Source organism: Watersipora subatra, chromosome 7, assembly GCF_963576615.1.
Source record: "Watersipora subatra chromosome 7, tzWatSuba1.1, whole genome shotgun sequence".
Classification (NCBI taxonomy): Eukaryota; Metazoa; Bryozoa; class Gymnolaemata; order Cheilostomatida; family Watersiporidae; genus Watersipora; species Watersipora subatra.
The window spans coordinates 32,937,186-32,952,025 of NC_088714.1; the positions used below are offsets into that span (position 1 = coordinate 32,937,186).

At 34.1% G+C, this 14,840-nt stretch overlaps 1 protein-coding gene across 1 annotated transcript; it reads left to right on the plus strand.

Moving 5' to 3' along the window:
• The first annotated feature begins 15 nt into the window (after positions 1-15).
• LOC137399819 (beclin 1-associated autophagy-related key regulator-like) lies at positions 16-14,736 on the plus strand. Its single transcript, XM_068086053.1, has 8 exons — positions 16-328; positions 675-780; positions 962-1,043; positions 1,831-2,065; positions 3,524-3,696; positions 4,848-4,986; positions 8,088-8,258; positions 13,640-14,736. The coding sequence occupies exons 2-8, from the start codon at positions 751-753 to the stop codon at positions 13,878-13,880; spliced, it is 1,071 nt and encodes a 356-aa protein (XP_067942154.1). The 5' UTR covers positions 16-328; positions 675-750; the 3' UTR covers positions 13,881-14,736.
• The last annotated feature ends 104 nt before the right edge of the window (positions 14,737-14,840 follow it).

Below are 14,840 nucleotides of genomic sequence, written 5' to 3' on the forward strand. Positions count from 1 at the left end.
TGTCAGACAAATTAGGATCCGACGTGAATAGTCCCCCGTCACTTTTCTACAATGTTGATGAGTCTTTTATAGATATTAGTGGATATAGTGTGGCTGTAGAAAAATGTCCAATATGCCGTATAGGGGAGCGAAAATTAAACTGTGCGCAATGTGCATCAAAACGAGATTTGACCGTAAATAGTTCGCAATTTTCAACTAGTCACATTTTAGATACACAGTATTTGTCGCAACATAGGTCGTTGACGCCATGGGACCGTTCATCCGATTTAAAATCTTCCGCCAACAGAGCTTCCAAACTAACTGACCATTCTTTGCAGCACCCGTACAGGTTAGTTCATAGCGTAAAATTAGTGGTAATAATAACGTATAACTCTCGCAGTAGTTTTTTCTTAATAACAAAAGAAAAACGATTCGATTCACAGTTTTATATGTGGTGACTGTAATTTCGTTAGGCTCATCGTTGAGAAAATTATGTGCAATATCAATGTTGTTCAATTTTTCCACTGTTTTCGATTTATTTTGTATGAATCACCTGAAACAAAAGGGCAAAATTTGTATTGTGACAAGTATTTTTGCTCAATATATCTATAAACAAACCAGTCATAGCTTTCAATATCGTGCAAAACTGTATGCCTTTATAACTGCCGTCCGTTTACACTTTGTGGTATTTGTAGCTTATCTGAAGGTTGTAACCGTTTAAAGGAGTTGCATATCATCAAAAGAGAGCTTGCTTTAAAAATCGATTCCAAAATGATGACCGAGTACGCTCAAGATGACAAGGTGATTCTATTTGTTAGCTACATCGGTATTAAGGTTTTAAATTTTTTGCAAATCTTCTATATACTATTTTAGTGACTGGTTAATCGCAGTCTAAATATAGCAGCTGCAGACAGATTATGAGAAAATCATGTGAAAAGAAAAATTGTGTTGATGCAAGTATTAGGCTGTTTTTCTCTTATAGAAGCTGAAAATAGAAAAGCTGCGTGAACGATTGAAGTCCCTCCGTTTGAAGCTAGATCAGCAGATAGCAACACGAATTGAAAGTAGGTCTAGTTGTAGCACAGTCTACAAGTATTGGCCTTGTAAAAGTGTAAGAACCAGTGAATGGAAGTTAAACACTGCCATATTACCATAGTTATTCCAGTAAAATTTTGTACTGATTTTAAATAAAAAATTAAAGGTGTGCGTTATACAGGAATATATACAGGTAGTTACTTGATGTATGTATGCCGTTTTCCGATTTACTGAAGATGGCTCGCCTAGACATTAGCAAATGATTTTTGTACAGAATGTCTGACAACTTACTTATTCAAAATTGGTATTACGAAACGGATGCCTCAGTCGTGATGTTTTACAAATGACTGTTTTGTGACTTTTTCAGTTGGGAACAAAACATTTGGATTTTTGATGGCACCCAAAAATGTTCACTAAAGGCAGGGGGTTACAACCACTTGACCAAAAACAACAAAAAATTATTTTATTATCGCATCATTTATAGCAATACAAAAATATGCCATGGTTTGTTGTTACTAATAGTCAGGTATTTGTTATAAATATTTTGATCTCAACCATAATACAGCCTCTCACAACAACATTGTACAGTCAAAATATAGACAAGACCGGTTAAAAAAATGAAAAAAGCTTTATACTAATTTTCGTTCAAAAATTTGATGTTGCATCTTATACACGAGTACGTGTCATGTTCAAATAAACAAAGTAAATGTTTGTACAGTAAGAACAGTCAATAATATGGCAGTAGTTAGTTTGTAGTAAGAAATTCTGTATTTTTGGCTACCAAATTCATTTTAAATTGTTTTATCATGTTTTTAGAATTATCTGAAAGCAAAGTTATATGTCGGGAAAACAGAAAGTTAGCTCGATTTATAGCGAGTTCGAAAAAAAAGTGTTTATCCAAAGTCAGTGAAGTTCAAAAACGCAAAGAAGCTCTACTGGTACGTCAGCAAGAAATTGATGAAATGGAAAAAGACAGTCTGGCAAGACGCCAGAGAGTTGTCAAGGATATGGGAGAGTTTATGTTTCCAGTTGAACCAGTTAGAGCTCTCAGGTATATATACAAACACCTTATTCTACCTGTAAGTGTATGAGAGCCTACAAGGCATTTACCGTCAGCTTTTTATCAGCTCAAGAAAGCGCGATTTTATCACAAGCTAGCGTTCTTATCACGCTTTTTGAGCTCATTTTTTTCGGCGTTAAGCCTATTAAACATCCTGTAACAAGCTACAAGCAATGTTAAATAGCTCATTTACTTTTCAGAAAAGACTGAGATTATTTTGAAGGCTGAATTTAAAGAATATTGGGTTTTAAGACACCCATCTCTATAATTCTAGATCAGACTAAACATCCCCAACTTCCTTCCCTGAAAAGCTAGGCTACGTCACATATTTATGGATGGAGCTTGTTGTGTTGATTGTGTCGTGTGCGACACCAATATTGAATCACTGTGGAAAGCCTTCAAAAACAAAAATGACTGAAAGTTAGTTGACCAATTTTTATTTTGAGTACAAAATTGGAATCGGCGTGTCTGATTTACGTACGAGAAAGAACAATAAAAGCTCGTATGAAAAAACAATGAAAGCTGTTTGTGGCAGTTATGCTTCAAGTTTGGTTTTACAGTGTTTGAATAACATTAAACACTGGAAATACTCTCCATACTAAGGTATAAAGAGCTGTGTGTAGTGTTATTTAGTTTTAAAATCATGGATCCCAAAAAGACTGTTTTTAATGAAAATAGAATTCAAGCAGTAATTGTAGAAAAAACATTAAATATAGAGATATTGTAGATATAGAAGCATTAGATATAGAGATATGGTAGATACTGAAACATTAGATATAGAGATATGGTAGATATAGAAACATTAGATATAGAGATATAATAGATATAGAAACATTATATATAGAGATATGGTAGATATAGAAACATTAGATATAGAGATATGGTAGATATAGAAACATTAGATATAGAGATATGGTAGATATAGAAACATTAGATATAGAGATATGGTAGATATAGAAACATTAGATATAGAGATATGGTAGATACAGAAACATTAGATATAGAGATATGGTAGATATAGAAACATTAGATATAGAGATATGGTAGATACAGAAACATTAGATATAAAGATATGGTAGATACAGAAACATTAGATATAGAGATATGGTAGATACAGAAACATTAGATATAGAGATATGGTAGATACAGAAACATTAGATATAGAGATATGGTAGATACAGAAACATTAGATATAGAGATATGGTAGATATAGAAACATTAGATATAGAGATATGGTAGATATAGAAACATTAGATATAGAGATATGGTAGATTTAAAAACATTAGAGATATGGTAGATACAGAAACATTAGATATAGAGATATAATAGATATAGAAACATTAGATATAGAGATATGGTAGATATAGAAACTTGATAAGTGTCTAGTTTATGAGATATCCAGTGTACATCGTATGTGTAAGTGAATAAAAGTAATTTTTTTGGTTCCAGTCAAAGTAATGACAATCTGGACTCTGTGTCGATGGAACTACAGGATGCCTCTAACCACCAGTATGTCAAGGGGGCATGGGCCTATGTTGATACTGCCAAGGACTTTCAATATACCATAGCGGGTGCTCGGTTCTACGCTTCGGGGGAGTGTGTAGAACTAAGGCAATATCTGGGTAGGCCAAAGCTTCTCTAAAATTCAGGTCATCCGCAGTGTTGATTTAAACTTTATCAAACCTTAATTAAAAATTAAAACTATGTCGACCATTTTCTCCTCGGAAGAGGTGTGATGTCTGTCATATGCATAGCACTCTAGCTTGCCCTTGCTCCACCCTAGAAATGATTGTAATATAACTATTACAATCATTTATGTTCATTACCCATGATATTATTTTGACTTCACAAAAATAAAGATTTTATCGATTGTTCAATAGTTTTACTAATAATGTTGAATAATCATTTTAAAATAAAACATTTGTTATTCATTTCAAAGCTCTGATACTTTTTGATTTTGTACCAAAGTAATTGTGTTCATCAACTATTTTGTTTTTACTAAAAGGTAAACTTTCAACTTTATCGGCTCAGAGAAATTTTATTAGTGTAAATTAGTAAAAAAATATTCAGAAAGTTGATTAAAATGAAGCAAATGTCACTGTTAAAAATTTTACGTTCATGTTCAGGTCTTAGGTAAGTTGTTTAAATGTCCATTCTCAGCATTTATCGTTCAATTTGAAATATTATCAAGTTACGCGCTCTAAAAATATAAGTTTATTTCTATTTAATTGAGTCACTTTCTGATTTATTTAACATATTGGTAAATATTTGTCTGCGTCTCATTCACTATGCAGCTTTAGTAGTTATTTTGGTCACATTTTTGTGTGTAACTTGTGACTTTAGCGCACGTTTTTTGCTAGCAGCCTTTTGTTTTTGCGATGGAAAATATTTGTTACTATTCCAATGTTTATACCAAGTTTAGTGGCATCTACTTGTCAGTTCCTTTTTTTTTTATTATTCTCATTCTTTTACTATCTTCATGTGATCCTCATTTTTCTTCTACCACTTCTACCAACAATTCTCTTGGCTCACCGTTGTTTATTCTCTATTCGTTTTGTCGATAGGTTTACATCATTTTCACGTCGCTCCCGACAATTCTCGCACATCGCTATATTGTAAGCATTATTAATGTTTGTAATTTTTCTGTTGAATTGAAATTGTCCCTAGAATGAATCATTTAAAGCAACACTCGATGACTTATATCTTTGTTTGATTGGACGCTCTACCACAGCCACTTTTACCTTTTTAACGATCAGCACATACTTGTCTTTAGATTACACGCCTGAGCAAAAGATAGCATCAAAACCTACAAGTGCACACGGAGAATGGGCTGCTCTCTCTCACATATCACAGTTTGTACAATCCATGGCAGCTAGCCTAGATGTCCATGTGCCCTATATGACTTATATACCGTGAGTTGCCTTACCTATGCCTTATATTGCCGTGAGTTATTTGATATATACAGTCGATGCTTCTATAACGTATACCTCCTACGACATAGATTTCTCCTAGTGTAAAGAAGTAATGTAAAGTTTTTGCTTTGTACCCGTAAACAATTCCATATAACATAAAGTGTCAAGTCGGGGCAAATTCTCAAATTCAATTTGAATAGTGAGAATCTCCTAGTGAGCTTTAAAAATATGGCTTTTTCTCTTGCCGTACTTGAGAGAGAAAATGACACTTGTCTCTGTTTTATATACAAGTACCCTGACAGTCGGTGCACCATGAGAGATCATCAGACGTGTCGATAAAGCACAGAGAATCATTAGCCGCACTCTTATTTTGAAATATTTAAAGGCGAATATTGATGCAGGTGTTAGAGTGTCGGTCTACCGATCAGACGAACAGAAGGACATAGAGAAGGCATTGCTCTTATTATAGTAAAAATATACTTTTGTTTTGCTTTATTGTAGACATATTACAAGTTTTCGGTTTTTAACTTCAACGTCGGCTTACAATGGCTAGTTCATTTTTTTCTAGATAGCAATGTCTATTCTGTAATGGAAAATAATTAAAATATGTTTTATTATTCTTTCTATTAAAGAATAGACTTTGCTGTCTAGAAAAAATAAACTAATAGTTGTAAATTGGCGCAAAGGTGTGTGGTCTACATAACTTGTAAAATTACTGCAATCATGGCCCATAAACCAAGTGAAAGTGATAAGTAAAAGGAGAGAAGATGACAATACAAACCATGCAATACTACAGAATGACCAATTAACTAAAAAGTTGAGTGTAGATTTTTTTTTTGAATACCCAAAGGGGTGAGTTTAAAAGGATCTTGGAACGGATTAGGCAATTTACGCATATTTTACTGTTCTTATAACGTAAAATCCTATAACATAAATTTTTCCTGAAGCAAGGATATTATTAAATAATATGCTATAAATCTGTAAATTTAAAAGTTATGTAATGATAATCTAACAAATGCTAAAAATATATATCCATGTACAAGGGACATAAACGAACCATATTTATATTACATGCAGAAACGAAAAACAAGGTTTTTAAAACAAAAGTATTTGCATCGCTTGCTTGGATAGCTGAATTCTGATTGTTGCTTCCGATGAAAAAAACTTATTCTGGTTGTCCAATACCTTCCACAATGTCTTCTGGCCTCAACTCTTTTTCTGCACTGCTGAACTAATCAATGTTGACGTTCAAACAATTTTTTGGTTGAGCAAAACCTTTACGCGTTGCATTTAGCACTAATGCAATTTATTATTAATACCATTTTGTGGACACTTTTCTACTGATCAGTTGATATTATGAGCTCCTGAAGATCAAATAATGTCAAAGTGGTGGTCAAATGAAGGTGGCATTTAATTAGAGCGTGGCCTCTATTTTTCAACCCTTCTCTCAGAGTGGCGGTCAATTGAAGGTGGCGTTCAAATAGAGGTGGCATTCAGTTACAGGTTTTACGGCATATATATATATATATATACACATACACACACAGTGAAACTCGGCTAATTCGACCTTCATGGGACTGAGAGAAAGTGTTCGAGTTATCAGAGCGTTCAGGTTATGAGAACACTTTCACAAGTGCATGTATTTATCTACATATACAAACTATATATAAATGAAAAGCATTGATTGCTTGTTGCAAATTAAGGGCTTCTCATGTAATGTTTTAACAATTTATATCAGAAAGTATAAATATTTTCCTATTACTTGATATTTGGTTTTTTAGGTGATGTGACTGCCAGGACGTTTTCAGATTAAAATAGGCGGTTTTAACCTGATCGCGGTTAAAACGCTCAGAAAAAAAGACATTTTTTTAGCGTTTTAACAAAAACCAGTTTTGCTGATTTTTTTTCAAGTTTATCTGAAGGTCTCCTTGCTTACGGAGGGCTATCCCCAACCTATGTTTGGTCGTTAACGAAAATATTTTGCCAATAGTGGTAATAATGACGCCTAAGAACTACCAAAAGTTGATGTTCATCTCTATGGCTTGGAATAAAGTGATATTCTAAAGCGATAACAACCGTCTCGGTAGCCGTTGGACAAAAAACTGTTCGAGTTAACGGAGTTAAGGTCGAGTTATCTAAAGCAATTTATCATTGCATGGAAACGGACCAAACAAATTCATTCGAGTTTACCATGTGTACGAGCTATCCGAGGGCGAGTTATCGGAGTTTCACTGTACATATATATATATATATATATATATATGTATATATATATATATACATAAGTTTAATTTGTATTCGCCTGAAAATTTTATCAAGTTTGGCTGACACAGTCTCATATAACTGTATAAGTCAGCCAGGAGTTAAATGTGAGTGGCAGTTGAAGAATTAGATCTTCTGATGACGTGGTAGAATCTTTGTTTGGGAGTTGTTCAACCATGTTACATGTTACGATGAAGCACATACAACAGCTATTTTTCATCGCAGCTGACTGATTTACATAGGCCAAAGTTTTAAGGGTATCACAGGGGTGGGGTGGCTATTGTACGGCCCTTAATCAGAATGTTTAAAACGTGGAAATATGTGAGCAGCAGTAATTAGTTTATGGTTGATTAATTGTGGAGGTTTAGGTAAAGAAGTGTAACATCTACAGCAAAAAGTAACTCGGTTTCTCTTCAGCCTGTCACTGCTTCATCCATTGCTATATTGTTGATAATTGACATAATTCCACTATTACTCCGTTATAAAAATGTATGTCAAGTTACGTGCAGAGAGAACAAAACTAGTGAATAAGATATGATTTCAACATTTTTCATGAGCCTTAAATGTACACTGATATCCAACCATCACTGGTGGATACAACAAGAGAAATTAGCAGCGGTTTCAATTTATAAAAATACTAGTCATTTGGAGTTGTCTCACTTTGAATTGAATACCACTGTTTCTCGTGAAGGCAACACGCCCCATCACTTTGTTGCAAAAGATCCTATTATCTTTGGGTTGTTTATCATTTGTTTCATTATCAAGTGTTAGGCATCTTCCCAGCATGGCATATCTTCCAACCTGACTTTCTCGAAGTGACTAAGTTTTTTTTATTGTAGCTTGCTCAACCTTGGTAGTGCCACCTCAGAGGATCTGACCAACTTTCTTGCTCAAATCAATATGAACCTTGCAGTGTTGAGCGCAAGTCAAGGAATCGACATGCATGACTATTTCCCTCGACGAACCATATCAAACCTCTACCATCTTTTGAATCGGGATTACCTAAGCAGGTTCGTCATTTATCTGACCACAGAAAAATGAATCTGCTTCAGGTTCATTTATAATTGTTGCGTATTTGTAGGTCTTTTGTATACAATTGCTCGAAATAGTTGGTTAATTGTGTCTGACGTTGGACAAAACTAAAATTGATTTTTTTCTGATAAATCCATAGATATAATAAATAGGGTTTATTACATCTATGGATAAATCTCATTTCATATTTTTATTTGCTCTGTTCTTGTGCTTGTAAGATAGTATTTGCGAGGTCATGGGTTTTCTTTACTTGATAACAATAACTACTTTTTTCTCATCATTTGGTGTGAGACATCATCTAATTTGTATATTTTCTAACCTCTGACATATATATGTGTATATATACAAGTGTATGTATATGTCTGACATATATATATGTCAGAGGTAATAGAAAAGTGTTTGCGCAGAAAACTTATTATTTAACACTAGCTGTGCTACCCGGCGTTGCCCGGGTAATAAAAGATTCTTTGGACAGAAAATTGATTAGTATTTAACATATAACATCGTTTGCCATTCTAACTTTCAAACTACATATCATGAGAAAAGTGTTTTGTGTAATTGAAATAAATTAAGAGAGAAAATAAAAACCACTGTAAAGGTTTTCAAACTTTTTCAAACAACTGTAACTTCCAAACTTCATATTATGAGGAAAAAGTTTTCAAACCACTGTAAATTTAAAAGTTGATAACTTTCAGCGACGTATAGCTTTTAATAACGTACAGTGGAACCTCGGTTCTCGAACATAATCCGTTCCAAAATGTTGTTATGTGTTACTCGTTAGGTTATGTGTTAGGTTGTTCTAGCGTTGCTGACCGAATTTTTCGAGATACGAAACAATTTTTCCCTTTAAAATGAAATTGTGTAGATTTTAATTTGTTCCAAGATGATAAAAACTTGGGTAAATTCGGAGATATACTTTGGTAAAGTAGTTTTTCAACATTTTACACCATAAGCTGTACTGTATATTGCGTACTATAAATTAGAAACGGGTATATATAGATCGTGTTTAATTTTAATAAAATGTTTTATATTTATGATGATGGAAATAAAAAGCAAAAGTAAACATTTTGTACGTTTGGCTTTTAAAACATCCAAAGCATTAAAGGTTAAAATACAATACTAAAAATTGCAAAAATAGATCATGAAACTGCAAAAAATGCAACAGATAGTTACATTAAAAGTTGTAGGAAAAACATATAAACAGCAATGGCCTATTTACTTTACATCTTTAAAGGTTGACTTGCAACAAAATTCACATTACAGCTGTTTGGTATCAAAAGATTCACCATGTCTTACTCTGTTGTGTTGTAGGTGCCAAATATGTGGAAATGTGATTACAAGCTCTTAAAAGCTCAAAAACGAAAAGCCGCCGTAGATTGGAATCTCTTTATTTCTCTGACGTAGCCACGAAATTTGGTTGTTGTCTTGTCATGTGATGTTCTCACATGAATTGAAAGGCCAATAAAAAGTTCAATATAAATTTTATCGTAGCACTAGTTTATGACAAACACTTCGGGTTTTACCGAAGACCCCTTATCAAATATAGATGCTCGCTACTTTACAGTTTTGTTTTGGTTTGGTCTAATTGGCAAGCGTAATCTAATCATGTGACCCAATACATCACAAATAATTTCTGCAGCAGTTTGCGATTATCACAGGTGACCAACAGGCTTGTCATGATTGGTCACCTGTGATAATTTATCTTGTCATGAGGACAATGATATGTACTTCTTCAAGCTAAGGCTAAAAAATTAAACAAATTTTTACGGTAAGTTTTAAGATATCACTGCTAAAAGTGACAGCATCGCGATGATGATAAAACAGACGTGTAAGAACAGTAGACATACGTGTAGTTTTATTGAATGTGTGAAGTATATTTGTGAAAATATTTCGATGAATAAGGTTGCATGAAAGTGTAAACAGAAACCATCTCTCACAACTACATCACATTTGAGCCGTTCTGGAATGGGAATCCAAACTACGGCGGTCTCGTGTGGCTGCGATTAACTGTTCGTTTTTTAGCTTTTAAGAGCTTGAATTTTGAATTTGAAAGAGAACATTTGAAAATTACAAATTAAAAAAGTAGGTAATGAACTTTAAAATAGCTTTTAAAAAATTCTAAAAGAAAGAAAATGTAAAAGGTATTAATAATAAAATAGTTAATAATAAAAAGTATATATTACATTGTAAACTGCGATCACGATAAAGAGAAAAAACAACAAAGATAAGGAAAAAGAACAGCTAGTCTGGTTTACACTATATCGCCGTATGTCAGCGGGGTCCGTTCAGCGTTTATTGTTTACCATCTGCAGAGAGGACCGATAGCAGCGAAGCTAGCGATGATAGCAACGCGGGAAAATTTGCAGCTTTCAAGATTTCTCGACATTTCATCGAGCTCGACGGCATGTCAGCCTGTACAATGTGAACGATTTCAGCGATAGTAATTGGCGGTCGCAGATAGCCTGATTTATTTATTTCCATTTACGATAGTTGCTGCAGGAATAGTATTTGATTGAAGCGCGCGAAAACAAAGGTTTTTTCACGAAAATTAAATAGAAAAATGAGAACACTACGTCACGGAGTATTTGCTGATGCAAATACAGATGGGTTTATGATAGTGTAAATACTGTTATCATCGAAGATTGTGGCATCAACCCCGAGATATTCCGATATAGTGTGAACCAGCCTTTAGCTTAGCGGTTGCCCATGCTCCTTTGTTGATTTGCGAATTAAATGTCATGAGTTCAAATCCTCTGTAAAACAGATTTTTGTTCCTAAAACCTAATCTCTATAACCAGACAGACACTGACACTTATATATACAGTATAAATAAAAAATAAATAGATGATAATAGATAATCATTACAAACACTAGTTTTGTAAAGAAATTGGAAGGAAATAATACTCAATACCCTAAGTGTAAATTATACTATAATGCATAAAGAGTACTTAGCTAGTAGTTAATCACTATAAATTTGTTTTAAGCAGATATACATCTGCTCTCATCTGACGTTATCACCTGATGAGAGCAAATACTGTAAAACCCCTATTTGAATGCCACCCTTATTTGAATGCCACAAGGCTACCACTAATATAACGCTGCTATAGAAAAAGGGTTAAAAAATAAATGCTGCCCTTTAAACGAAGGCCACCTCTATTTGCTTACCACTTAGACATTTTTTGATCTTTACGAACCCATTATAGCAGATGATCAGTAGAAACGTATCCACAAAATGGTACTAATGACTCAGTTACATCAATAAAAATTAATTCTTTCGTGGTTGCTGTAATGTTCGGTGCTTGTACATGTAGAGAGGATGTATATCTAGGGGGTTTGGTAACATGTGGAATGTTAATAAAGTTATGTTAATATGAAATTAGACGTTCGTGTGGATCATTGCAGCCAATTATGCTCCTTCCTGCTTGTGCTTTTCTAGTTATATTAAAGGTATAGTAATTTTATTCATATACCATAAGATTTAGGGTATGAACTGAGAAAGGTTGAAAGCTACAGCGCCACCCTTAATTGAACTCTCCCTCTATTTGTCTGCCACTTCGGCATTATTTGATGTTTACGAACCTGTAATAGAAAGTGATCAGTAGAAAAGTGTCCACAAAATGGTACTAATAATGACTCAGTTACATCAATAACAATTAATTCTTTCATTTTTGCTGTAGTGGTTGCCATGATTTTAGTGAGAGTGTACCTGAGAAGATCGATCATCACAATCGTCAGAAATACACTCTGTTTTGAAATCACCAAGTTCTAAATCATATCCGTGTTGTTTTCAGATTCGTCCATGTGATTTACAATCTTTCCTTAAGACTTCAAAAGCGTTTTAATGAATGATGAGAATACTCTTCAGGAACATCGTCCGCCATAATAGCAGCCATTGTTATGGTGTATTCTAACTTTAAAACATTCAAAACGTTTTTGAAAATGAAAAACGTTATGTTCGTTTTCAGCTCAAAGTTTTACAGTTTTCTTTCAAACTTTGAAAGTGACATTAGCGAAACAATTAATAACTGTATCTTGCTAATATTTTATAACTGAAGTAGCTCCTTGTTTAACTCAGTCTGATACTTCGACTTGTAGGAAAAATGGTTGAGCAAAAAGTCTGAGGCTGACGGCATTAATGTAGATCCTTCTGAAGGAGAGTGTAAAATATAGGCGAGTGTTAAAAGGGTTAAATTTATCTTTCAAAAATTCTGATGAGCTAGTCGAAAAATACAGTGCCATCCTTTATTTGAAGGCCACCTCTAATTAGATGCCACTATACGAGAAGGGCCGAAACATAGAACGCCAAGTAGAGCATAGAGCGTTCAAATAGACGTTTTACAGTAAGTATTGAGGATCAACGTTTGACTATTTGACCACATCTTGGAGTGGTCAGTGGAACAAGATCCATGATAAAAAATGCTAGGCAACTTTTCCAAGTTTTTTCAAGCTACAATTCAGTGCGGTCATCATCATTATCAACACGCACAAAATAGTAATGAGCCAAAATATATGTACGAGTATTTCCTTATGCGTCCTTATAAGTTCGGTGCTTCTAACCCTTTCACTGCTGAAGAGGCATTTATGCGTAATCTATGGTCGGCTGCCGAAGGCACATTTTTGCGACATTTTCAGCAATTGCGTAGTAACTTAATTTGATTATTCGTTGACAAAATAACCAACGATCTTTAGGTATTTTATGGTATTGACAGTGTTGTCCGAAGATTTCTCTATAAAATTAGCCTAAAATCATGAAGCAATTTTAAATTTTTGTTTAGTAATTTCCAACTTGAAAGCAAACATTTTTTCTTTCCGACGTTCGAACCATTTAGTGTTATTATGGCTTTTGTAAGTACCTCTCAAGTTAGAAAACAGAGGATTACTTATGTTGATGACATTATAGCCAATTCAGATTCAGATTTTTGGGATTACACAGATAATTAAATTAGCAGCACTAACTCTGATGGTGGTGAAAGTAATAGTTTTGTAAGAGTAAGGAACATTGTGGAGGATCGTTTTAACTTCGTAGTGATCGTGGCTTCACATAGGTAGCTTTAGCAATGCACAAAGTATAGATACATTGAATTTTTGGCATAGCACTATTTGTTAACATGTTGGCAAAATATAATACGTAACAAAAGTGTTCTAGGTAGAGGTTGAAGTTGAAAAGAATTGTATACATATCATGAAGCAAAATCGGCAATTTTCGGTAAAATGGCTGGCGGTAAGCCGATAGCTAAGTTTGTACATGGGTGACAGTGGAAGGGTTAACTAACCCTGTAACATTATCTCTCATTCCTTCCATACAATGTGCTCTTCTACCTTATAGTATACGTTGTAGTGCTTGTCTGTTTTATTGCAGGTCTCAGCAACACCAACTGGTACTCACCAGCCAAATTCAAACCGTCCATGATGATATTACGAGGCCACTTCTGTATGAGCCGTTGCCAGGAGAACAGCCAGAAGATAGCAACTATGTTATTGTCACGGAATCACCAATCATTCGCTCCTCAGAGATGATTTCTACGAGCTACGCCGCCTCTGCGAGCAGCATTATGACCTCGGCTGTCAGTGCTGTATCTAGTTTGTGGCCTTGGAAATGAACGACTGATGCCAATATTCGCGTTACGATCACACGGTCGCTTGAAAAGGTCAAGCAAAAGGGTCAATCTCTATTTCAAGTGTGCTCATGGTATGCTCGCTTCTTGACAAAAATTTTTCTGGTTGAAGATCCAAGAACCAGTTTTTGAGCTCTACCTGTTACTTGTCTGTCCTGTAAGGTATGCGAGAAGCAGGAAGTCATATTTATTTCAAGGCAAGCATTGACCATCTCTTAAGATGTAAGAATAATAATTACTAGAATCTTCAACTAATGGATAATGTGATAAGCTCGTGTAACCTCCTCTCATTTCATGTTCTTTACAGCGTTTTTAGTTGATTTTCAGTTAGAATGTGTTCAAATTTCCTAGTATTAAATTATATCATCCTTTAAAACACACTTGTATGTCATTCACGAAATTCATTGTATCAATTCTATGTTATATTATAGATATTTAATAATAGTGCATAGTTATAATATTGTATTAGAATACTCTGTTCGGGAGGCTGTTGCTCTCTCAAGTGACATTATATATATGTATGTTTTTGCATTTAACTAATTCAAAAGTATCAATCATATCAACAGGGGGCAGATTGGTTCGGCGGCGCTAGTTGCTCGGTATATAATACCGAATTTTTTTTGAACTTCTGCAATCTTTTTTTTTCGGTCTCACATATTGCTACGATTTTGTGTATCCCAAGGATTACCAGAATCATTGTGCTAAATATACTCAGGTATCTTTCATATTTTTAGTATTATATAAATCCTTTCCATTGTTATACAAATATTATCTCTTGCCCATGTATGCAGGTATTCGTTATATTACAATATTGTTATAAATAAAATATTGGGAATGTTCACTGTTGTATTTATCGGGATACACCAGACTGGCGTTGAAAGAGTTTGTGTTGAATCAAGAATAAAATATCAAGAAATTCTTCCAGTAGAAGTTGCATTTCCATGT

What these genes read in the sequence shown, in the direction of transcription:
- LOC137399819 (XM_068086053.1), top strand. Translation starts at nt 751, where the DNA reads ATGATGACCGAGTACGCTCAAGATGACAAG. An exon ending in AGTACGCTCAAGATGACAAG is followed by an intron (nt 781 to 961) that starts GTGATTCTATTT and finishes TTTCTCTTATAG; the next exon opens with AAGCTGAAAATAGAAAAGCT. An exon ending in GATAGCAACACGAATTGAAA is followed by an intron (nt 1,044 to 1,830) that starts GTAGGTCTAGTT and finishes TCATGTTTTTAG; the next exon opens with AATTATCTGAAAGCAAAGTT.